The 26049-nt window shown below is 45.6% G+C and overlaps 1 protein-coding gene across 2 annotated transcripts in view; it reads right to left on the bottom strand.

Annotated features, from left to right (window-relative positions):
* EP300 (E1A binding protein p300) overlaps positions 1–18901 on the bottom strand; it is a 94182-nt gene extending 75281 nt beyond the window's left edge. Inside the window, exon 1 of one of the 2 annotated variants that reach the window (XM_055252744.2) lies at positions 17557–18901. In XM_055252744.2, the coding sequence (XP_055108719.2) occupies positions 17557–17650 (94 nt within the window). In that variant the 5' untranslated portion in view covers positions 17651–18901. The remainder of the gene's footprint in view (positions 1–17556) is intronic. The other variant, XM_055252743.2, reaches the window with a different exon arrangement.
* Positions 18902–26049: the final 7148 nt, after the last annotated feature.

A 26049-nucleotide genomic window follows, 5' to 3' on the forward strand; every position in this document is an offset into this window, starting at 1 on the left:
CAACAACCTCAGAAGTTCATACTAGCCACATCACACGTACAGAGTTCATCAAGCAGTAATCAACTTTAGTAATATAGAAGTCTTGTTATTCTAGGGCCTACAGTGAGGGTTTTAATTTACTGAAGCCAAATCTATTGATTTGTATTTGATTGCTGTCTCATGTTTTTCCCTTTTTTTTTTTTTTTTTTGAGACAGGGTCTTGCTCTGTCACCCAGACTGGAGTGGAGCGATGGGATCACAGCACACTGCAGCTTCACCTCCTGGCTCAAGCAATCCTCCTTAGTAGCTGCCACCAAAGGCACACATCACCACACCTAATTTTTATTTTATTTTGTTGAGATGGGGGTCTCACCATGTTACTCAGACTCGTCTGAATCTCCTGGGCTTAGGCAAGCCTCCCACCTTGGCCTCCCAAAGTGCTGGGATTACACACATGTGCCACGGCGCTGGGCCAGCAAGTATTTTTTCTAAATAGTAAGGTGAGCTCTTAGATATTTATCTACTTTTGCCCTCTTTATATTTAATTAAAAATTTATAAACCTGAACTTTGTTCCATTATGTTTTAACTACCCTATGGCAAATATTAAAAAACAGTATCACAAATGACTGTTGAAATGAATGAACTATCTCCAGTAAGACATTTCCTGCTTATTAAAGTATCAACCAATCAACATCACCAGGCTGCTTCTACCAAGTAGTTTGTTCACAAGTTCCTTTAATGCCTTTAATGATGCTCCAATACAAACATGACTTTCAGTAAAATGTTTCTTCTGCTTCACAAGGAGCAGTATTTTTTTTTTTTAAGTTTCTTCATCTAAGTGTACACTGAGTCCAATCATGGTGAAGTAAAACGGGACAGGACACATATAAATCTGATTTGAAAAGTTTAGCATAGGTTGGGCACCGTGGCTCACGCCTATAATCCTACCACTTTGGAAGGCCAAGGCTGGAGGGTTGCTTGAATGCAGGAGTTCAAGACCAGCCTGGAATGTAGAAAGACCCCAGTGTCAACAAAAAAAATACAAAAATTAGCCAGGCATGGTGGTGCACAGCTGTAGTGCCAGCTACTTGGGAGGCTGAGACGGGAGGATTGCTTGAGCCCAGGAGGTTGAGGCTGAGATTGCAGTGAGCCATGATCACGCCACTGCACTCCAGACTGGGCGACCGAATGAGACCCTGTCTCAAAAAAAAAAAAGAAAGAAAGAAAGAAAAAGAAAAGTGTATCCTTATACATGGTTTACCCAGTGGACCGTGTATTAGAAATGTGACAATTTAAACAACAACTGAGTTTGGATTAAACACGTGGGAAACTAGTGTTGAGTCAAAACATCCTTTCATTATTACATACTGATTCTGTAGATCACCCTTGTTGTCTTCTATATTGCTTGTGGTCTGCTCCTTGCAACAGATTTAACCATATAATCCCTTATAAAATAAACTTGGTGACCGAGCGTGGTGGCTCACGCCTGTAATCCCAGCACTTTGGGAGGCCGAGGCAAGCGATCACCTGAGGTCCGGAGTTCAAGACCAGCCTAACATGGAGAAACCCTGTCTCTACAAAAAAAAATACAAAATTAGCTGGGTGTGGTGGCGCATGCCTGTAATCCCAGCTACTTGGGAGGCTGAGGCAGGAGAATTGCTTGAACCCAGGAGGCAGAGGTTGCAGTGAGCCGAGACTGCACCATTGCACTCCAGTTTGGGCAACAAAAGCCAAACTCCAAATAAATAAATCAAAAAATAAACTCGGTTCATTTAGCCTTTCCAAAAATCAAAGGATCAAAATAATTCAATGATATGTGAGAAATTAAACAAATGAATTATATATAAATGAAGCATAACCTTCAAAATTAAGACCATTAAAAATATAATCCCAAACACTGTACTATGAACATAAATCAGACAATTTTCTAGTTACTTAACTATGACACAAAATGTAATTTAAAATTAAAATAATTTTGGCTCAAAATCTAATTCTACTATATTAGTATCTCTCACAGTTACACTTTTTTTTTTTTTTTTTTTTTACTTAAACGGCTCACATATTATTTGTTGAGTAAACACACCTTTGTGCTTTAGGTAAAATGAAGCAAAATCAACTCAGTTCTCTCAAACTGTGTTCATTAAGTAAAATACCTTTATTAATTATTTAAAATCTAGTCAATTCTCAAATCTCACTTAGAAGACAGAATCCATCTACTGCTTCTCCTCTCTTTAGCTGAATTTCTCTGTGGCATTAAAATGCTTTTACGTCAGGCACGGTGGCTCATGCCTGTAATCTCAGCACTTTGGAAGGCTGAGGCCAGCGGAAATCAGGAGTTTGAGACCAGCCTGGCCAACATGGTGAAACCCCATCGCTACTAAAAATACAGAAATGAGGCGGGAGTGATGGCGCACACCTGTAATCCCAGCTACTCAGGAGGCTGAGGCTTGAGAATCACCTGAACCTTGGAGGCGGAGGTTGCAGTAAGCCGAGATTGCGCTACTGCACTCCAGCCTGGGCGACAGTGCGAGACTCCATCTCAAAAAATAAAAATAAAGAAATGCTTTTAGGTCAGACTCAGTAGGTGGCTCACAACTGTAATCACAGCACTTTGGGAGGCCAAGACAGGTTGCTTGAGCCCAGGAGTTTTAGACAAGCCTGGGCAACACAGCAAGACCCTGCCTCTACAAAAAAAACTTATAAATTAGCCAGGCATGGTGGTGCAGCTACAGGCTGAGGTGGGAGGATCATTTAGCCCAGGAGGTCGAGGCTGCCATGAGCCAAGATTGTGCCACTGCATGCACCACAGCCTGGATGACAGTCTCAAACAAACAACAAAAAACACTTAATGGTTTTTAAAGAGTGGACACGTCAAACTTTTCTTTCTTTTTCTTTTTTTCTTTTTTTTTGAGACGGAGTCTCGCTCTGTCGCCCGGGCTGCAGTGACGCAATCTCGGCTCACTGCAAGCTCCGCCTCCCAGGTTCACGCCATTCTCCTGCCTCAGCCTCTCCAAGTAGCTGGGACTACAGGCGCCCGCCACCATGCCCGGCTAATTTTTTTTTTTTTTTTTTTTTTTTTTTTTTTTTTTTTTTTTTAGTAGAGACGGGGTTTCACCGTGGTCTTGATCTCCTGACCTTGTGATCCGCCCGCCTCGGCCTCCCAAAGTGCTGGGATTACAAGGGTGAGCCACCGCGCCCGGCCAAACTTTTCTGTCATCTAACCCAGTGGTTGAGTCCACAGGATGAGTAGGAGCTTGACAGATGAAGAGTGGAACAACCTAAGGTGGGGAGGAGTAAAAGCTCAGCCAGTTCAGCAATTGAAATAAACAAAGTGGGGAGAACAAAGTGAGTGATGAGGTGGGCAGAGATCAGAAGACTCAGAGCGCCAAGTCCAGGTTAGAGATTTGGAATTTTTTAAAAAACGAAACAGAAAAAGAATGGAGTTGAAAATCAAACCTACATAACATTAGTCATTCTAATTCTGATAATGGTTTGGCTAAACGCTGAAACTACCAATCTTACAAAGATTTCTTGTTCTTATTGCTTTTGGACACTCCTACTCTTACACCGGATGCTTAAAAAGCATGAAATTTTAAAACTGTAGCTTTTAAAATGAGAAATTTTGTAAATTTTACAAATTTATCAGGTTCCAACAACTTTCCTAACCTCTATTCAGTACTTCATTTAAAAAAGGTACTTTTTAACTCTCTGTAAATGAGGAATTATCTAATCATATAAGCAACCCACCTAGCAAGGAAATAAAGAGGTACAAACATTTCAAACTACGTAATTTGATGGAACAGTAAGAAAAGTAAAATAAAATATCCATGCTGGAAAGATAGGCAAGATCTCTAATACTTCCAAAATAATTAGGAAAACTTTTAAGTTTTATAGAAATTTGGATAAAAGATGATAATTATACAGGATTACATAGCTACGAATGCTGACAGCTGTTGAATTTTGAAATCCAATGAAGTGAAAGGGCAAAAGTGCAAGCAAATTTCAAAATATGTACTCTTAACATGGTCCTGCTGTCATGACATCAAAAGGTATACTTATACTTTGGGAAGAGATTAACTTGAAGTTTATTCTTAAACCCCAACACGCCGGGCATGGTGGCTCACGCCTGTAATCCCAACACTTTGGGAGGCCGAGGCGGGTGGATCATGAGGTCAGGAGTTCAAGACCAGCCTGGCCAACATAGTGAAACTCCATCTCTACTAAAAATACAAAAATTAGCCGGCTGTGGTGGCATGCGCCTGTAGTCCCAGCTACTCGGGAGGCTGAGGCAGGAGAATAGCTTGAACCTGGGAGGCGGAGGCTGCAGTGAGCCGAGACCGTACCACTGCACTCCAGCCTGGATGACAGAGTGAGACTCCATCTCAAAAAAAGAAACAAACAAACAAAAAAACCCAACACATTTCAATCTTGAATTTTTTTTTTTTTTTTGAGATGCAGTTTCACTCTTGTGGCTCAGGTGCAATCTTAGCTCATTGCAACCTCCGCCTCCTGGGTTCAAGAGATTCCCTTGCCTCAGCCTCCCAAGTAGCACAGGCATCCACCACGCCCAGCTTCTTTTTTTTTTTTTCCCTTGAGACGGAGTCTCACTCTGTCACCCAGGCTGGAGTGCCGTGGCACGATCTCAGCTCACTGCAAGCTCCGCCTCCCGAGTTCACGCCATTCTCCTGCCTCAGCCTCCCAAGTAGCTGGGACTGCAGGCGCCCGCCACTACGCCCGGCTAATTTTTTTGTGTTTTTAGTAGAGACGGGGTTACACCGTGTTACCCAGGATGGTTTCAATCTCCTGACCTTGTGATCTGTCTGTCTCGGCCTCCCAAAGTGCTGGGATTACAGGTGTGAGCCACTGCGCCCGGCCATGCCCAGCTAATTTTTGTATTTTTAGTAGAGATGGGGTTTCACCACGTTGGCCAGGCTGGTCTTGAATTCCTGACCTCAAGTGATCCACCTGCCTCAGCCTCCCGAAGTGCTGGGATTATAGGTGTAGGCCACTGCGCCCAGCCTTAAGTCTTGAATTTTAAAAAAATGAAGTGCTTTAACTGATCAAGAACGTGACCTGGGGTCATGTTTAGAAAATTCACATTGACAATTCACCTTGCTCTTTTTCAATGTATTAATACAGTGACACTTCTTGTAAAAATAACTACACGAGGCCGGGCACGGTGGCTCACGCCTGTCACCCCAGAACTTTGGGAGGCTGAGGCGGGCAGATCGCCTGAGGTCAGGAGTTCGAGGTCAGCCTGGCCAACATGGCAAAACCCTGTGTGTACTAAAAATACAAAAATTAGCTGGGTGTGGTGGTGGGCGCCTGTAATTCCAGCTACTTGGGAGGCTGAGGCAGGAAAATCACTTGAACCGGGGAGGCGGAGGTCGCAATGAGCCAAGACCACGCCACTGCACTCCAGCCTGGGCAACAGAGCAAGACTCTGTATGAAAAAAGAAAAAAAAACCTACATGATGAAGACACTATTATTTATTAAAATCCCACCTTAAGAATCAACTCAAGGACATGTTTTATAGTAAGCCTAAATTGTGTGCTAACTTAACTGTCACCAAACAGTTCTTGATTTTGAGCAAACCTCGAGATTTGTTACAAGCGAAGGCCTATAGGGAATCCTACATGGAGAAACATACCCTTTAAAAACAAAACAAAACAAAAACAACAAAAAAAACCTTGCCTATCTGTAAATAAGAGGGAGAGTGATTGGTTTCTAAGTTGGTATCTGGTATATTTTCCACATTTATAACGACTGGCAAACCAAGCATGGATCTTGAACAAAATATACAATTCACTTTGTTAATTACAATTTACCAAAAACTTCCAAGGCAAATGACAAGCTCATTTCAAAAGAGGTAAATAACATACTCCTAGTCTTCCTGCCATAGGTTCTACCTACTGCTGCTCTGTACAGTGTTACCAGAATTAGTCTTTCCCCAACCATGTCACTCCCCTGCTCATACAATTTTTATCCTGATGCTAAGATAAATGGCAAATTCCTTAGCATATTTCTCTTTCCACAATAGAATCCCAACATCCTTTCCCATCTCTCTCCCATGAAAAACCCTATCACACAGCGTATATTCTAGTCACATCAGAACCATGTTAGCTTCATCTGAAAAACCCTTCCAACTTTCCCTACTTCTAAGGTATGTTACTTTAATTTCCACCAACCCTGTTCAAATATACATTTTCTCCATGAAGTTTTCCATCAACGCTCCAAACCTACTCTGTCAAAAGCAACTCCTATCCCCTGCCTTTATACAGAACATTTAAAAAACCTTTTAAAGCATAACTTACGAGAAAACTGTGTGGACATGTATACCAACCCCACTGTATCTCTAAAGTCTCTGACAGCAGAAGGCACCTTACTTCGTCTTTACATTGCAAATGCCTAAGCCTTGGTAGGTATTCAATGTCTGTTGGCTAAAATGAGATAAAGGTGCAGCAAATGAAGAGTGACTGACTGCTCAACTCAGAAGAACCGCACAACTTCAAAATGCCCCAAATGTAACATCACTACCCCCATCACACCTGCCTACCCACTTCACAAATACTATGCTTCCTATGCTCCCCAATTTATTAAATAATTATCCAGCTGGGCGCAGTGGCTCATGCCTGTAATCCCAGCACTTTTGCGAGGCCAATGCGAGCAGATCACTTGAGGCCAGGAGTTCAAGACCAGCCTGATCAACATGGTGAAACCCTATCTCAAAAATTAGCCAGGCGTGGTGGTGGATGCCTGTAGTCCCAGCTACTCGGGAGGCTGAGGCATGAGAATTGCTTGAACCCAGGAGGCAGAGGTTGCAGTGAGCTGAGATCACACCATTGCACTCTAACCTGGGTCAGAGATTGTCCCAAAATAAATAAATAAATCAATAATAAATAAATCATCACCCATCAAGTTGCTCAAACTTTAAACCTGGGAATTACCCTTGACGTATCCATCTTACTACCTAACTTCTAATCAATCACCAAGTTCTGCTGACCATCCATCTTCCCTCAAATCTTTCCACTTCTTTCCATCTTCTGTGGTAAGGGTGGCTGGAACCCTAAAACAGCTGTTTCACTGGTCTCCCTGCCTCCCGTTTTTCCCTGCTTCTTCCCAAACTATTCCCCCTTTTACTTAACTGCCTAAAGCACAATTCTGCCCCATCCATTAAATGGGTAAAACGGAAAGTCTAACTTCCTGTATTATAAGCCCTCCATGATTGGCCCCTTGCTCACCTCTACAGTCAAGTTTTTGGCTATCCTACCAGTCAGATAGTACTTATACGTTCCCAGAACAGGATATACTCTGGCCTCACACAGTCTCCTTTCTAGCCTGGGCTCATTTTTATTAACCCTATCTCTATCTGTGAGATCCCAAAATCAGACAATTCCTCAAAGACAGCCACCAGGGTAACTACTGGGTTAGGTCCTCCTGTTCCTCCCACTATATACGTACTTCCCAAATACAATGCTGATCACACCAGACTCAGTGAATGCCAGTCTTCTTCCCTTATCTATAAACTCCAGGAAGGAAAGAAGGAACAATGTACAGAGCATAAGTGCCTAGCATGCAGAAAATGTTGGCCTAATACAGAATAACTGCCATCTTGTCAACTCTTCTATGCCAGTATTCTTCAAATTATGGCTCACAAGCCAACAGTGGGTCATCAAAATCAATATAGTAGGCTGCAACCAGTACTTAAAAAAAAAGAAAAAAAGCAACAGAAAATACGAGAGTATATTATAAGTAATAAGGGTAAGTATTCTTTTTTTTTTTTTTTAGAGACGGTGTCTCGCTCTGTCGCCCAGGCTGGAGTGCAGTGGCACGATTTTGGCTCACTGCAAGCTCCACCTCCCGGGTTTGCACCGTTCTCCTGCCTCAGCCTCCCGAGTAGCTGGGACTGCAGGCGCCCGCCACCACGCCGGGCTAATTTTTGTATTTTTTTTAAGTAGAGACGGGGTTTCACCGCGTTAGCCAGGATGGTCTTGATCTCCTGACCTCGTGATCCACCCACCTCGGCTTCCCAAAGTGCTGGGATTACAGGCGTGAGCCACCGCGCCCAGCCAAGGGTAAGTATTCTTTGTGCATTCTTTGAAACAGAGTCTCTAGTGCTACAAGTAAAAGGTAGTTCTTAAGTGTAAAAAAAATTCTTTGGAGCACTGCACTGCTCCTACTTTTCTTCTTCCTCCTTTATAAGAAAGTTTCTTGGAGCCAGGCATAGTGGCTCACATCTGCAATCCCAGCTACTCAGGAGGCTGAAGCAGGAGGTTAACTTCAGCCTGGGCAACACAGCAAGACTCCATCTCAAGAAAATTTATTCTTTAAGACCCAGGTGGCTCACGCCTGTAATCCCAGCACTTTGGGAGGCCGAGAAGGGTGGATTACGAGGTCAGGAAATCGAGACCATCCCGGCTAACATGGTGAAACCCCATCTCTACTAAAAATACAAAAAATTATCCGGGCCTGGTGGCAGGTGCCTGTAGTCCCAGCCACTCGGGAGGCTGAAGCAGGAGAATGGCGTGAACCCAGGAGGCGGAGCTGGCAGTGAGCCGAGATCGTGCCACGGCACTCTAGCCTGGGCGACAGAGCGAGACTCCGTCTCAAAAAAAAGAAAAAAAAAAGATCCACGTAACAAAATGAAAAATAGAAAAAATTATGCTTAATTGGCCACGCACTGTGGCTCCCGCCTCTAATACCAGCACTTTGGGAGGCCGAGGTGGGCAGACTGAGGTCAGGAGTTCGAGATCAGCCTGGCCAACATGGTGAAATCCCATCTCTACTAAAAATACAAACATTAGCCAGGCATGGTGGCAGGTGCCTGTAATCCCAGCTACTTGGGAGGTTGAGGCAGGAGAAGTGCTTGAACCCAGGAGATGGAGGCTACAGTGAGCCAAGATTGCACCACTGCACTCCTGTCTAGGAAACAGAGTGAGACTCTGTGTCTAAAAAGAAGAAAGAAAAAATTATGCTTAACACAGTTCTTTATCAAGAAGCCATTCTTGAACATTTCTAACAAGTACAATGTTTTCCATTTTCTCATTATGCCTTAACTATCTGCTGATTTTCATTTCAATTACTTACGTATACAAGACATCTTACATGATAGTACACATGCATATATATATATGGTTGTCCCTTGGTATATAGTTGTCCCTTGGTATCTGCTGGGAATTGGTTCCAGAATCCACTCCCTCCACTGCAGATACCAAAATCTGAGGATGCTCCAGTCCCTGATATAAAGGGGACATGTAGTATTTGCATATAACCTACACACACCCACCCATATACTTTGAATTCTTTCTAGATTATTTACAATACCTAATGCAGTGTAAATGCAACATAAATAGTTGTTACACTGTATTGTTTAGGGAATAATGACAAGAAAATAAAGTCTGTACATGTCCAGTACAGATGCAACCATGGATTTTTTCCCCTAAATATTTTCAATCCGTGGCTGACTCCACAAACACGGAACCTTCAGATCTGGAAGGCTAACTGTACAGTATTTTTCTATTTTAAGCTCTGTTCCTTTATTCTTATACTCCTAGAAAACAACATTTGGAAAGATGACATAAGAGTTACTCTTAAGACTCCTCTATGGTCATGCACTTGGCTTTCTCTTTATACAGTCTATCTATACAGTAGTTCATCCTTATCCCGTTTCGTTTTTGCCATTTCAGACACCTGTGGTCCAAAAATATTACAAAGAAAACTGCAGAAATAAACACTAATTTTTGTTGTTTTAGAAACAGTCTTGCTATGTCACACAGGCTGGAGTGTGCAGTGGTGTGATCATAGCTCACTGTAACCTCAAAACTCCTGGGCTCAAGGGATCCTCACACCTTAAGCCTCCCAAGAAGCTAGGACTACAGACGCACACCATCATGCCTTGATGATTTTTAAAAATTTTTTTTCTAGAGATGGTGGGGGGATGGGGGGTCTCACTACATTGCCCAGGCTGGTCTTGAATGCCTGGCCTCAAGCAGTCCTCCTGCCTCAGTCTCCCAAAGTGCCAGGATTACAGGCATGAGTCACAACAATGTTTTAAACTGTGCGCCATTCTGAGTAGCCTGATGAAATCTCACCTGACTGGGTAGTGAATCTCCCCTCGGTCTAATGTATTCACCTGTATAAACTACCAGCCATTTGTCACTTAGTAGCCATCTCAGTTATCAGATTGTCAGACTGACTATGGCGGAGGGCAGTGCTTGAGTTTTAAGTAACCCTTATTTTACTTAATGACACTCCCTAAGTCCAAAAGTAGCAATGACAGCTATTTGGCTATGCCAAAGAGAAGCTGTAAATTGCTTAAAGGTGAAAGTTCTTGACTTAATAAGGAATGAAAAAAAATTGTATGCTGAGGTTGCAAAGATCAAATTTATACGTGAAATTGTGAAGGAAAAAAATTCGTGATAGTTTTGCTGTTGTAACTCAAACTGCAAACATGACAGCCACAGTGCATGACAAATGATTAGTTAAGATGGAAAAGGCATTAAATTTCTGTGTGGAAGACACCGACAGAAACGTGTTCTGACTGATGACAATTATGTTCACTACTATCCAGGGTTTCAGGTATCCACTGGAGATCTTGGAATGTATCCCCCCAAGGATAACGGGGACTACTGTACATCCATTAAAAACAAAACAAAAACAGGCCGGGCGCGGTGGCTCATGCCTGTAATCCCAACATTTTGGGAGGCCGAGGCGGGTGGATCATGAGGTCAGGACTTCAAGACCAGCCTGACCAACATAGTGAAACCCTGTCTCTACTAAAAATACAAAAATTAGCCAGGCATGGTGGTGTGCAGCTGTAGTCCCAGCTACTCGGGAGGCTGAGCAGGAGAATCACTTGAAGCCGGCAGACAGAGGTTGCCGTAGGCCGAGATCACGCCACTGTACTCTAGCTTGGGCAACAGAGCAAGACTTCGTCGCATATCAAAAAAACAAAACCACCCCCAAACCATCTACCACTGTTTTCCTTCTGGTATATTTAGCAGTAAAGTTAAAAACAGTTAACAATAAACACATACTACACAGAAGCAAGCATAGTCCTAAGCATCGGATAAAGAGAATTCTCATTTATTCCTAACCACAATCCTGTAAGGTGGGTAAGTAAGGTGGATTCCTGTAAGGTGGGTAAGTAAGGTGGGTTCCTGTAAGGTGGGTACCCACCTTACAGGGCTGTGGTTAGGAATAAATGTGAGGAGGTTGAACCAGGTTAAGTATTTGGCCCAAAGTTCACAGTTAATAAATACAAGTCTGGGATATGAACTCTAGCAGTCTGACACCAATACTCATTCTCTTAGCTACTCTCTTACTCTTTTCAGTACTTTTAGTTTTACTCTCTCTCTCTCTCAACAAAATTACTTCTAGGGCCAGGCGCAGTGGCTCACGCCTGTAATCCCAGCACTTTGGGAGGCTGAGGTGGGCGGATCACGAGATCAGGGGATTGAGACCATCCTCGCTAACACGGTGAAACCCCGTCTCTACTAAAAATACAAAAAATTAGCCAGGTGTGGTGGCGGGTGCCTGTAGTCCCAGTTACTCGGGAGGCTGAGGCAGGAGAACGCCTTGAACCCGGGAGGTGGAGCTTGAAGTGAGCCAAGATTGCGCCACTGCACTCCAGACTGGGTGACAGAGGAGACTCCGTCTCATAAAAAAAAAATTACGTGGCTCACGCTTGTAATCCCAGCATTTTGGGAGGCCGAGGCGGGTGGATCACGAGGTCAGGAGATCGAGACCATGGTGAAACCCCGTCTCTACTAAAAATACAAAAAATTAGCCGGGCGTGGTGGCGGGCGCCTGTAGTCCTAGCTACTCGGAGAGGCTGAGGCCGGAGAATGGCGTGAACCCGGGAGGCGGAGCTTGCAGTGAGCCGAGATTGGGCCACTGCACTCCAGCCTGGGCGACAGAGCGAGACTCCGCCTCAAAAAAAAAAAAAAAAAAAAATTACTTCTAATTGCTTTGGGACGTTTATTAAAAAGAATCTGTATCTAAAAACAAATTATATCCAAATTGCTCAGAAGAGGCTTCACACCTCAATTATTATTTATCCTCTTAAGCGTTTCCAGGAAAGTGAGCAGGAATAAAAAATTTCCCATTAAAATTTCAGAATGAAACTACCGTCTATTAAGTGAAAAAAAAGTCACCTGCGAAGTTCAATGTTAAAAAATTTTTTAGGGGGGAGCGGGGAGGGATAGCATTAGGAGATATACCTAATGCTAAATGACAAGTTAATGGGTACAGCACACCAACATGGCACATGTATACATATGTAACAAACCTGCACGTTGTGCACATGTATCCTAAAACTTAAAGTATAATAATAATTTAAAAAAATTTTTTTAGCTAGGCACAGTGGCTCACACCTGTAATCCCAGCACTTTGGGAGGCCGAGACGGGCGGTTCACAAGGTCAGGTGATCGAGACCATCCTGGCCAACATGGTGAAACCCCGTCTCTACTAAAAATACAAAAAATTAGCCGGGCATCCTGGCAGGCGCCTGTAGTCCCAGCTACAAAGTGAGACTCTGCCCCCCCCCCAAAAAAAAAAAAAAGAAAAATTTTAGACTTGGTATAATTTGTTTCATTTGCCCATTAATTTTACCGCTTGCCTCACTTAAAGTTCAACTTTAGAAATCTTCAAAGGAGGAAACCCTAAAATCTGGACAAACACAAAAGTAGCATCTTTTACTTTTCCATTAATTGCTGGATATATGAATTGGCAGAATAACTCTCAAATTGTTTTTGAAAATATACCAGGAAAAAGTATTTTACACTCCTACTGGTATCTGTAACATTCTTCCTACTCTTTTTTCTCTTTCTTATTTACCACTTAATGTCCCTACAAATACCACTTTGCATTAATTTTCAACTGTTTCCATTTTTTTTTTATTAAATAGACTAAAGAGGAGATAGAAAAGCAAAGAAAAACACAAAATAATGCCAAAAGGCCACCAAGGCAGAAACCCTTTCTTCCCTCCTCCCTATTATCCATTCACTGGACATGCCAATACAACTCCAACCTCTGCTATAGAAGATGAACTCCTGCTGGAATAAGACACACCCATATTGTAACACATTCAAGATTTACAACTTAAAAGTCACTTTATCTCACTATCAACCAGAGACAACCTTCTTGAAGTCCTATAAATGAACTTACAAGGCCTTGAGAATTGCCAGAAAAATTTAAGGCACTTTAGTAAAATATTTTGCAATTTAATAATGAGGAGAGCAATGCCTCACTTAAATCAAGGAGCTATATCTGCAAGACTCCAGAAGCAAACTCTTAGGTAAACATTCAAGCCAAAATAAAATAAAACATAGCATATCACAAGTTACAGAGCTGGAAAATAAATGGTCTCGATGGCCGGGCGCGGTGGCTCAAGCCTGTAATCCCAGCACTTTGGGAGGCCAAGGAGGGCGGATCACAAGGTCAGGAGATCGAGACCATCCTGGATAACACGGTGAAACCCCGTCTCTACTAAAAATACAAAAAATTAGCCGGGCGAGGTGGTGGGCGCCTGTAGTCCCAGCTACGCGGGAGGCTGAGGCAGGAGAACGGCGTGAACCCCGGGGGGCGGAGCCTGCAGTGAGCCGAGATCGCGCCACTGAACTCCAGCCTGGGCGACAGAGCAAGACTCCGTCTCAAAAAAAAAAAAAAAGGTCTTGATCAAAATGTTTTGGTTAGCATGATGAACCACTAACACACAATGGCATTTTAAGAAAGTAGAGCTGACAGCCGGGCGTGGTGGCTCACGCCTGTATTCCCAGCACTTTGGGAGGCTGAGGCGGGTGGATCACCTGAGGTCAGGAGTTCGAGACCAGCCTGGCCAAAATGGTGAAATCCTGTCTCTACTAAAAAATACAAAACTTAGCTGGGCATGGTTGCAGACACCTGTAATCCCAGCTACTGAGGAGGCTGAAGCAGAGAATCGCTTGAACCTGGGAGGTGGAGGTTGCAGTGAGCCAAGATCGCACTACTGCACTCCAGCCTGGGCAACAAGAGTCTCAAAAAAAAAAAAAAAAAAAGTAGAGCTGACATTTTAAAAATCCTTACCACTTCTCCACTGTGTACATTAATCTACTGGTCAAAAGGCAGGGATACTTTACACACTATCTGCCCTGTGTCTTTGAAATGGTGGAAAAACCCAAAAAACAAAAAAGCACAAAACCCAAGGCCACAAAACTGTACCAACACGAGAAGGATCTTTACCCTACTTAATTATATGCCGGATCCTAAAATCCTATCTTTCCAGGTGCTTTTTTTAAGTGCATATAGCATTAAGCATTTACGAAGCAGTGACAAAACATGTCCACTGAGTAATGAAGACAACAGATGACCCTCATCATTTCCATCACTCAGATGATCAGAAACAGCTCCAAAAGATAGTTCTAGGATTTGCCTAACATTAACTTTTCTAGTCTTTTGGTCATTTTTACAAAAAAAGTTTACAAGTGGCTTTCATAATCTTTTTTTTTTGGAGGGAGGAGAGGGAGAACAAAATGTCATTTCTCAAATTATTTGTTTTACCCTAACCATACCATATGAAATAAAAATTTCAATGGATCAAATGCAAATACTGAAACAGGAACATAAAGGTGTGATGGCTACAAATAAGTCTTCTATTCCCCATCCCAACACGTAAAAGTTGAGTTTAACCTAAGTTATTTGAATCAACCTGGAAATTTTTTAGGAGAATATTTGAGTATTAAACAGAAATTCAGAGGTTGAGACTTAAGTACTAATTTAATTTGTAACACTTTAGCATGTCATCCCATTGGATTCCAGTTTTCTTTCCTTTAAAGATGACATTAGAACGCTCTTGGTGGATATATTTACATCACAAGATTTGCAAGCCTAAATCACTTTTTTAAAAAGTTTGTAGGCGCTAGAATTTCGGGCTTATTTCAACCAGTTCTAGACAAAAACCATAATATCAAGAAATAATTTTATTTCACATTTATAAAATACCCAAGTAACAACTCAAAAATCAAAAGTTGCAAGTTTGAAACTTCAAGTTTTAAGAGGTGATGTGCCTCCAATAAAAGTTACCTGCAAACATACTACAAACTGCAGAATGCCAAAAAAAAAAAAAAAAATTCAAGATATAATGGTACCTCTGGCCGGGCGGCTCATACCTGTAATCCCAGCACTTCGGGAGGCCAAGGTGGGTGGATCACTTGAAGGCAGGAGTTCGAGACCAGCCTGACCAATATGGTGAAATCCCGTCTCAACTAAAAATACAAAAATCAGCCAGGCATGGTGGCCTGCGCCTGTAGTCTCAGCTACTAGGGAGGCTGAGACAGAACTGCTTTAACCTAGGAGGCAGAGGCTGTAGTGAGATCGCACCACTGCACTCCAGCCTGGGTGACAGAGCGAGACTCCATCTCAAAAAAAAAAAAAAAAAAAAAAAAAAAATTATAATGGTACCCAACTTGAAGTAAGTTCACAGACGGACAGTATTTTCTTTACACTCACTTCTCCCCTCCCCCAAACCCAGACTGGTTACAATTAAAAACTGTACACCAAAGAATTCGTGGAGCAGAATCTTGATTTGGGGAGGTGGGTAAAGTCAGCCCTCATTACAAAATTTAGAAAAGTAACTAAGATAAACTCTTAGTATTATGAGTGAATGAATTAATCTCAATGTTGAGGGCTTTTTTTTAAACTATAAAAGCCCACTTGATACATTTAAAACTCTTGTAATTATTCAAAGATATTTCAAGTAGCAAAACAGACTGACATGGAGAAAGCAGTAGCACACCTGAACAGAAGTATTTAAACAATACAGCTCCAAGACGAAGCTGCTCAAATCAGGACTACTCAAAGTACGTAAAAAGTTTCCCCTACGTTCCAAGTCACTAGCTAACTCCAATGTAAAATCGACTACCACGTTACACCAAAACTAAAAAGCAAAAACTACCACATTACACAAATACTAAGGAAACACCACAAAAATCTACAGGTGATTAAGTGTCTAAAGATGATCTAAAAAATCTTTCTGAATTGCACTTTAGTAGGTGCAAAGGAATACAACGACGTCTGTGTATGTGTATGAATTTTGAAGGAAAAAAAACAGCTAAAAAAATCCCTGAAGACTACAGTACATTCACAGAATAGGTACAGATCAAAGTTCATGCATAATCAATGTTACAAGCCTTAGGTAGAGGAACTCTGCAAGATTCCTACTTCTAAATTTTTGCAGGTTAACTTAAATTCATTTCACATCTTTCTTATAAAAGCAACGAATTCAAAGCATTAGCTCTGTCTTCCTATATTCACCCTCTGAAATGAAGCCTACTTAGAAACATGCTCTCCAAGTTCTCTACAAACTCAAAGGGTACATTTAACTCCATTATGCACTCTCACTGGCAGATGGAGGGATGACGCTGAGCCTGCTCTCAGGGAGTTAAAGAGATGCTCCGTAGTAAAGGGGAACATCTTGTGGACTGTCAGATGGCTAGCCATTCTTCATCTTCATTATCCCAGCAAAGAAAAGGTCCTTACCCATCAGGATAACACCATTAAACTAACTGTAAGAAAAGAATGAAGGGATGATGGAAGAAGACTCCCTGAACTTCTCCTGACAAAGGGGCTAGTCCACAACTGAATGAACTAAAGAATCCGTAAAGCTTTTAAACGAAAATCTTGATCTCCAAGTATGTTTAAAAGTGTAAAAATACAAAGACACACACAAACACCAAACCTAATGCACATTTTAAACTTTTGTACAATCAGTTCGTGTTTGTAGTTCATGATTGGAACTCTTTCAACTTCTAACCTTGATTTCCAGGTACGTAACTCCACGAAATTGTTTTATCTTTTTTATTTCCCCTAAAATGAGAAAGTGACTGCAAACTGCAAAGAACATGCCCCTGTTCTCCCAACCTAAAAACCCAGAGTTTCAGACATTTTGGTCTCACACCAAAGAACTGGGCGATGTGAAATGAACTGCGCTCCATATTGATTCTTAAAGCAAATAAGAAGAAAAAGGAAAAAAAAGCTAAGAATGGTAGGTAAGATAAAAACATTGTTAAACTTCACCTCTAACCTGAAATCTTGGACCTCGCACACACACAATCAAGATTTTTTTACACCCTATTCCTCAACAGAAAATATTCTGCAAAGGAGAGAAAATCTTGAAAAGCGTGGAAAGTACAGGAAACACAGTAAGTACAGTAAGGAGAAAGGATTCGAAATTCATTTGCCAAGAACAAAAAAAATGAAACTTAAATTGCATAGGAGCTCTTACATACAAATGCATTGGCATTTCCCAAATTAAACAGCATGGGAGCAACAATACAGGCCATTTCTATACAGCACCCACTTATGAGCTCTAATTCCAGAACACACACCGATATGACATAGTGTTGCAACCAATGTATTAGGAGGCAAAGAAAATGGTTGGGCTACTGGACGTCTTCGACCAGCTCATTCAAATACCTTTAAAATTAATTAAGGGGCAGGAAACTAGAGAGAGAGGAAGAAAAAAAAAATGGAAGAATAAAGGCGCACCGAGTAGAAAAGATTAAAGGGAACGTGGAAGGCCGGGGCTGCCGAAACTAACCTGTGCCATCGCTGGCGGACGCCGAGAGGGCCGGAGATGAGAGTTTAGGCCGCTTGGCTGAAGGCGGCCCCGGTTCCACCACATTCTCGGCCATTTTTAATTCTTTCGGAGATACAAGCGAGGAAAACCAGAATCCTCAGGAAATCTCTTCTTCGACCCGGGGTCCCCACCCCGCACCCAGGGGTGGGCTGGGGGGCTCCGACGGCACCCGAGGGGGTGGGGGAAGTTCCTTTTTCTCTTCGCCGGGTCGCAGTGGCTGGAGAGGGATGCGGACTCGATAGAAAAGGTAAGGGCAAGTGCGAGGGGCCGGGCCTGGGCCCAAGCCCGGAGGAGGGCACAGGAGCACAAATTCGCCGAGCGCGTCCGCTGCGGCGAATTCCCGAGAACTCGCGGCTCTAGAGGCGCAGTCCCCGGCCCGCCACGGCCGGCCCCTGCCCAGCCGAGGTCTCTCGGAGCTTCGCCGCCGCCATCAGCCTCTTCCTCCTCGGCGCTGTCCTCCTCCTTCTCATCGCCACAAGGAGGCGGGGGCGAAAAGGGGGGAGAGGAGGAGGCGACAAGAGACACTCACCTCCTCCCGGTGCCCCCTCCCGGGCCTGCGCCCCCACCCTCCGAACCCTCCTCCTGCCGCCGCGCTCCGCGCCGCCGCCGCCGCACCGGCCCCTAATGGCCGCAGAGAGCTCGCCCGAGCCGAGAGCCAGGCTGGCGCCGCCGCCTCACATCGCGCGGCGGCCGGCGGAGGCGCGGCAAGGACGCCGGGAGCGGAGCTGGCCGGACCAGAGGGCCGAGGGGGCCGGGCCGAGCAGCGCCGCCCGCACGCCCGTGCCGACGCGGAGCCCACCAAGGAGGCCCCGCTCCGGAGGCGGCGCAGGCGGCCCCTCCTCGCGCCGCGCTCCCCTCCTTCGCCTTCCTTTCCCGCGGAAAATAAATAAATACGGCCGCCGCTACGGCCCCCACCGCCGGCGGCCAGGTGCTGGGAGCGCCCGCCCCCCGGGGCTCCGCTCGGGGCCGCCCGCGGCGGCGGGCGAAGGCGCCGCGGGGCGCGGGGTTATGTAATGGTCCCCCCTAGGCGTCGACGCCGGCCCGGCTCCGGGACCGCGGTGGGGGTGTGTGCGGACGGGAGGGGGCTGGGGGTCGCCTCAGCCCGTGCGCCCCGGGCCCCCTGCCACTGTCTCGGCCCCTGCCGCCTCTCTCCGACCCGACTCCCCTCCGTACTCTCTGGCTCCCGCAGTTAGCACTCAGCCCGACGTCCCGCTTGCCCACTCTCGCCCGCTCCCTCTCGCCCTCTCTCCCCCCCAGCCTAGCACACAAACAAGATGGCGGCTGTTGTTTCTTCCCTCTGCCGAATCCTCCTTACAGGCTAGCGGTAGCGGCGGCGGCCGGAAATGAGCCAAGGGGGGGGGTGAAAAAGGGGCGGGGCCGGGCCTCCGGAGGGGGCGGGGCCTAGGCCCGAGCCGCTCACACAATGGGGGAAGTGGAGCCGGGGGCGGGGCTTGTCCCAATCACGGGATCCGCCCTAGGCCCCAACGCGGTTAGCGCTTCCGCAAACTCCCCCGGCGTCACCCGGTGGCTCCCTTTAAAGGGGAGGATTTTAAGAGTGGGAAGGATTTTAAGGGGGGGAGGGGCGGGGGCGGACTCAGAATCTATTTTCAGTCGGTGGATAGTTACGAGGGAAGGTGCCTGGCTTTGGTCTCTGCGTAAGGGACCAGTGGGAACCCGGACGACGGAACCCCGGAGCTGCGCCGAGGAAGGCGCCAAGTCGCCACTCAGATGGCCAAATGGGAGCGCCCGTAGGGCGGCCCTGCTCTTCGGCCCTTGGGTGGCGGGTCCCCCAAACCCCGGTCAAATCCACCAGGCAGGGTGTACCCACTGCTGGCTGTTCCGGGCCAGACACCCAGTGCATCCTCACTTCTCTATTGCCCTCCCAAAAGGAGCACTTCACATCCAAAAAGCACGTTGATTACGAGTTGTTTTCATTTTCTCTGAATTTTCCTTTTCCTTTTTATTTTTTTTTTATTTATTTATTTTACAACGAGCATTATTACTCTGACCAGAAAACAAAATCACAGCAGTGGAAAGATGTTTCGGCACCAGACCCAAATTCATTTCTTGCACTCCACGTGTGTCCATACGCTCCTACCAGGTAGCACTCTCACCACAGGAGCCTTTAAGTATTTTTCTTAACATGCCTGGAACCTGAAGACATTTTTAGGGTTTGTCTTTTTTCTCGTCCGCTCCCAATAAAACAAGTTAATAAAAGACCGCGTCTAGCCAGTGCCTTATCTAATGTAATTATGAGAAAAACAAAAATGTGGTAAAGGTAGTGTAAGGATAGAAAAAAGCAAAAATGTAATGGTGGGAGGAAATGCTGGAATATAAAGTCTAGTGTGTGGGACTCCACAGTTTCGCAGCTGAGGTCGGACACGTGCTTTCAGGTTCCTACACATTACCCTGTGTTTGGCCATGGGTAAATTGGTACTGGAGGAGGTGGCAGGGGTGTAAGTGACCCCGAAAGAAACCCCGACACCAGTATCTACTGATACTGTTAAAAGCTTTTTCTTGGCCAGGCACGGTGGCTCACGCCTGTAATCCCAGCACTTTGGGAGGCCGAGGCCGGTGGATCACCTGAGGTCAGGAGTTCGAGACAAGCCTAGCCAACATGGTGAAACCTCGTTTCTACTAAAAATACAAAAATTATCCGGGTGTGGTGGTCCACGCCTGTAATCCTAGCTACTTGGGAGGCTGAGGCAGCAGAATCTCTTAAACCCGGGAGGCGGAGGTTGCAGTGAGCTGAGATTGTGCCATTGCACTCCAGCCTGGGCGACAAGAGCAAAACTCTGTCCCAAAGAAAAAAAAATTTTTTTTTCTTTTATTTCATATCTCATCCTCCTTAGTTGGTATTTGCGAATTGTTGGATTTTCTTTGTTTTTTTTTTTCATGTTGTTTCTGTTTGTTTTTTAAATGAATGTTGGGAGAAATAAATAAGAACCGGCCGGGCGCGGTGGCTCATGCTTGTAATCCCAGCACTTTGGGAGGCCGAGGCGGGCGGATCACGAAGTCAGGAGATCGAGACCACGGTGAAACCCCGTCTCTACTAAAAAATACAAAAAATTAGCCGGGCGCGGTGGCGGGCGCCTGTAGTCCCAGCTACTCGGGAGGCTGAGGCAGGAGAATGGCGTGAACCCTGGAGGCGGAGCTTGCAGTGAGCCGAGATTGCGCCACTGCACTCCAGCCCGGGCGACAGAGCGAGACTCTGTCTCAAAAAAAAAAAAAAATAAATAAATAAATAAATAAGAACCTAAGAGTGAAGATCCTAATGGAGCAATTGAAGTTGCTGACAGGGATGGATTCTGTCCTGTAATGTTCAGGCCTAGATCACCCAAACTGCAGTAGAAAAAGCTGGCAAATTGAACCGGGCGCGGTGGCTCACGCTTGTAATCCCAGCACTTTGGGAGGCCTAGGAGGGCGGATCAGGAGGTCAGGAGATTGAGACCATTCTGGCCAACACGGTGAAACCCCGTCTCTACTAAAAACACACACACAAAAATTAGCCGGACGTGGTGGCGGGCGCCTGTAGTCCCAGCTACTCGGAAGGCTGAGGCAGTAGAAAGGCGTGAACCCGGAAGGCGGAGCTTGCAGTGAGCCGAGATCGCCCACTGCACTCCAGCCTGTGCGACACAGCGAGACTCTGTCTCGAAAAAAAAAAAAAAAAAGTCCGGGCGCGGTGGCTCACGCCTGTAATCCCAGCACTTTGGGAGGCCGTGGTGGGCGGATCACAAGGTCAGGAAATCGAGACCATCCTGGTTAACATGGTGAAACCCGTCTCTACTAAAAATACAAAAAATTAGCCAGGCACGGTGGCGGGCACGTGTAGTCCCAGCTACTCGGGAGGCTGAGGCAGGAGAATGGCGTGAACCCGGGAGGTGGAGTTTGCAGTGAGGCGAGATCGCGCCACTGCACTCTGGCCTGCGCGAAAGAGTGAGACTCCGTCTCAAAAAAAAAAAAGCAGGCAAATTGAAAAGGACAGAACTTCTTTATCTTAAAGTTGTTACAGGATGAATTCAATGTGTAGGAGTAAGATCAAGATTGGCCTTCAGGGATAATTTTGTTATTTTTAATAGTTTATACCCATATTCAGACTAAGGAGTACAAAGAAAAGAATGTTGGTCGGGCACAGTGTCTCACGCCTGTAAGCCCAAAGTTTTAGGAGACGGGGGTGGGAGGATCGCTTGAGCCCAGGAGTTTAAGACCAGCCTAGGAAACATAAAGAGACCCCCCTATTCCCCATCTCTACAAAAGTTAAAAAAAAAAATTACTTAGACGTGGTGGTGTACACAGCACCTGCAGTCCAGCTACTCCAGATATTGAAATGGGAGAATCACTTCAGCCTGGGAAGTCAAGGCTGCAGTGAGGTGTAATCATGCCACTGCACTACAGCCTGGGCAATAGAGTGAGAGATCCTGTCTCTTAAAATAAACAAATAAATATTTTAAAAAACAAAGGAAAGAAATGAGAAATGTGGAGGATTTGATATTTTAAAAAACAAAGGAAAGAAATGAGAAATGTGGAGAAACCTGGAAACTTGCTCTTGTCATTTCCTGATGGGAGATTACTTGCCCAGTTTTTTTTTTTTTTTTTTTTTTTTTGAGACGGAGTCTGGCTCTGTTGCCAGGCTGGAGTGCAATGGCGCCATCTCAGCTCACTGCAACCTCTGTCTCCCCGGTTCAAGCGATTCTCCTGCCTCAGCTTCCTGAGTAGCTGGGACTACAGGTGTGCGCCACCACATCCACCTAATTTTTGTATTTTTGGTAGAGATGGGGTTTCACCATTTTGGTCAGGATGGTTTTGATCCCTTGACCTTGTGATCCGCCCACCTTGGCCTCCCAAAGTGCTGGGATTACAGGCGTGAGCCACCGCACCCGGCCTGTTTTTGTTTGTTTGTTTGAGACGGAGACTTGCTCTGTCACCCAGGCTGTGACATGATCTCCACTCACTGCAACCTCTGCCTCCCAGGTTTAAGTGATTCTTCTGCCTCAGCCTCCCTGGTAGCTGGGATTACAGGCATGCACCACCATGGACCCAGCTAATTTTTTGTATTTTTAGTAGAGACGGGGTTTCACCATGCCAAGCTGGTCTCGAACTCCTCACCTCAGTTGATCCACCCACCTCGGCCTCCCAAAGTGCTGTTACAGGAATGAGCCACTGTACCACTGTACCTGGCCTCAGCTTATTTTATTTTTTTTTTTTTTAGAGTTTCTCTTTTTTCTTCTTTTGAGACACAGTCTCACTCTTATTGCCCAAGGTGGAGTGCAGTGGCATGATCTCAGCTCACTGCAGCCTCTGCTTCTCAGGTTCAAGCAATTCTCCTGCCTCAGCCTCCCTAGTATCCCTAGTAGCAGGGATTACAGACATGAGCCATCGAGCCTGGCCCCTCTTCCCTTTTTCTTTTTTTTTTTGAGACAGAGTCTCGCCCTGTCACCCAGGCTGGAGTGCAGTGGCGCGATCTTGGCTCACTGCAACCTCCACCTACTGGGTTTAAGCAATTCTCCTGACTCAGCCTCCCGAATAGCTTGGATTACAGGCGTGTGCCACCACGCCTGGCTAATTTTTTGTATCTTTAGTAGAGCTGGGGTTTCACCATGTTGACCGGGCTGGTCTCGAACTCCTGACCTCGTGATCCACCCGCCTCGGCCTCCCAAAGTGCTGGGATTACAGGCGTGAGCCACCGCACCCAGCTTCTTTTTTTTTCTTTTTAAAGAGTTTCTGTAAACTTTGGGGAAAAGATTTGCTTAGTTTTACAGAGGATCCAGCTTGAATCAAAGCAGCATTCAAACATACCTTGCCCACCTGGCCAAAAATACTGTAGGACTAGATATAAGAAGTGGATTGAAGGAGATCTGAGGAACATCCCATGAGAAAATTCAACCAAAAGAAATCAGAGGCCATGGCCTCTGGCTCTGCTGTACACGCAGAACTCTGATGCTTGGTGCATCTTCTTGAGATGTGCTCCTCTGGCCTTTCCCCAGGACCCTGAACCTGAAACTGGCCACGTTGGAAGTGGCTGATGGCAAGAAAATAAGGATCACACAAAGGCAATCAAGGTGACTCTTAAGATGGCTTCAGAACAGCAGAAGTGAGGCTGGGTATGGTGGCTCACGCATGTAATCCCAGCATTTTGGAAGCTGAGGCAGGCAGATCACTAGAGGCCAGGAGTTCGAGACCAGCCTGGCCAACATAGCAAAATCTGTCTCTACTAAAAATACAAAAAAGTTCGCTGGACATGATGGCACACGCCTGTAATCCCAGCTACTCCGGAGGCCAAGGTACAAGAATTGCTTGAACCCAGGAGGTGGAGGCTGCAGTGAGCTGAGATCATACCACTGCACTCCAGCCTGGGCGACAGAGTGAGAGCCTGTTTCAAAAAAAAGAAAAGAAAAATAGATCACGCCTGTAATCCCAGCACTGTGGGAAGCCAAGGCAGGTGGATCACCTGAGGTCAGGAGTTCAAGACAAGCCTGGTCAAGATGGTGAAACCCCGTCTCTACTAAAAATACAAAAATTAGGCTGGGCGCGGTGGCTCACGCCTGTAATCCCAGCACTTTGGGAGGCGAGGCGGGTGGATCACGAGGTCAGGAGATGGAGACTATCCTGGCTAACACGGTGAAACCCCGTCTCTACTAAAAACACAAAAAAATTAGCAGGGTGTGGTGGTAGGTGCCTGTAGTCCCAGCTACTCTGGAGGCTGAGGCAGGAGAATGGTGTGAACCTGGGAGGCGGAGCTTGCAGTGAGCTGAGACCGCTCCACTGCACTCCAGCCTGGGCAACAGAGCGAGACTCTGTCTCAAAAAATAAATAAATAAATAAATAATAGATAGATAAATAAAAATACAAAAATTAGCTGGGTGTGGTGGCAGGCGCCTATAATCCTAGGTACTCGAGAGGGAGGCTGAGGCAGAGAATTGCTTGAACCCAGGAGGTGGAGGTTGCAGTGAGCCGAGATTGCGCCACTGCACTCCAGCCTAGGCAACAGAGTGAGACTCTGTCTCAAAAAAAAAAAAAAAAAAAAGAAAAGAAAAGAAAAATAGAAAAAGAAAAATATTTTAATAGTGAATATTGGCAAGGAAGTGGAGAATTTGGGCTTTCATACACTGTTAGTGGAAATAGAGCGTGGTACAAACTTTTAGGTTCATACTGAATGTTTATAGCCTTTGAAAATCCCAGAATCTAGGACACATTCTACAAGTGTACAAAGATGTGAGAATGTTCCCTGCAGCAGTGTAATAGTCCCTCCTCTCCACCTTCCCCAACAAAGGGAAACAAACTAACAGCTTGTATGTAGGCGAATGGTTAAAAAACAAACAAACAATGGATATGATTCTTCTTATGTGAGGTGTCGAGACAGAAAGTAGAACAGTGGTTGCCAGGGGCTGGGGACCGAAGGGAATGGGAAGATCTATTTAATAAGTACAAGTTTCCCTTTGAGCAGATGAGAAAGTTCTGCAGATGCATGGTGGTGTTGGCTGTACAACAGTTTCAGTGTACTTAATGCCACTGAACTGTGCACTAAAAAATGGTTAAGAGGGGCCGGGCGCGGTGGCTCACGCTTGTAATCCCAGCACTTTGGGAGGCCGAGGCGGGCGGATCACGAGGTCACGAGATCGAGACCACGGTGAAACCCCGTCTCTACTAAAAAATACAAAAAATTAGCCGGGTGCGGTGGCGGGCGCCTGTAGTCCCAGCTACTCGGAGGCTGAGGCAGGAGAATGGCGTGAACCCGGGAGGCGGAGCTTGCAGTGAGCCGAGATTGCGCCACTGCACTCCAGCCCGGGCGACAGAGCGAGACTCTGTCTCAAAAAAAACAAAACAAAACAAAACAAACAAACAAAAAAAAAATGGTTAAGAGGAAGCAGGGGGCCGGGCGCGGTGGCTCACGCTTGTAATCCCAGCACTTTGGGAGGCCGAGGCGGGCGGATCACGAGGTCAGGAGATCAAGACCACGGTGAAACCACGTCTCTACTAAAAAATACAAAAAATTAGCCAGGCGTGGTGGCCGGCGCCTGTAGTCCCAGCTACTCGGAGAGGCTGAGGCAGGAGAATGGCGTGAACCCGGGAGGTGGAGCTTGCAGTGAGCCGAGATTGCGCCACTGCACTCCAGCCTGGGCGACAGAGCAAGACTCCGTCTCAAAAATAAATAAATAAATAAAAAAAGAGGAAGCAGGTATGGTAGCTCATGCCTGTAATCCCAACACTTTAGGAGGCCGAGGCTGGAGGATCCCTTGAGTCTAGGAGTTCGAGACCAGCCTGAACAACATGGTGAGACGCCCCCCACCCTGTCTCTACAAACATTTAAAAAAAAAAGTTAGTCGGGCATGATGGTGTACACCTGTGGTCCCAGCTACTCAGGAGGCTGAGGTGAGAGGATCACCTGAGCCTGGGAGGTCAAGGCTGCAGTGAGCCGTGATCATGCCTCCACTATACTCCAGCCTGGGTGACAGA

This window comes from Symphalangus syndactylus, chromosome 18 (genome assembly GCF_028878055.3).
Source record: "Symphalangus syndactylus isolate Jambi chromosome 18, NHGRI_mSymSyn1-v2.1_pri, whole genome shotgun sequence".
In the NCBI taxonomy this organism is placed as follows: Eukaryota; Metazoa; Chordata; class Mammalia; order Primates; family Hylobatidae; genus Symphalangus; species Symphalangus syndactylus.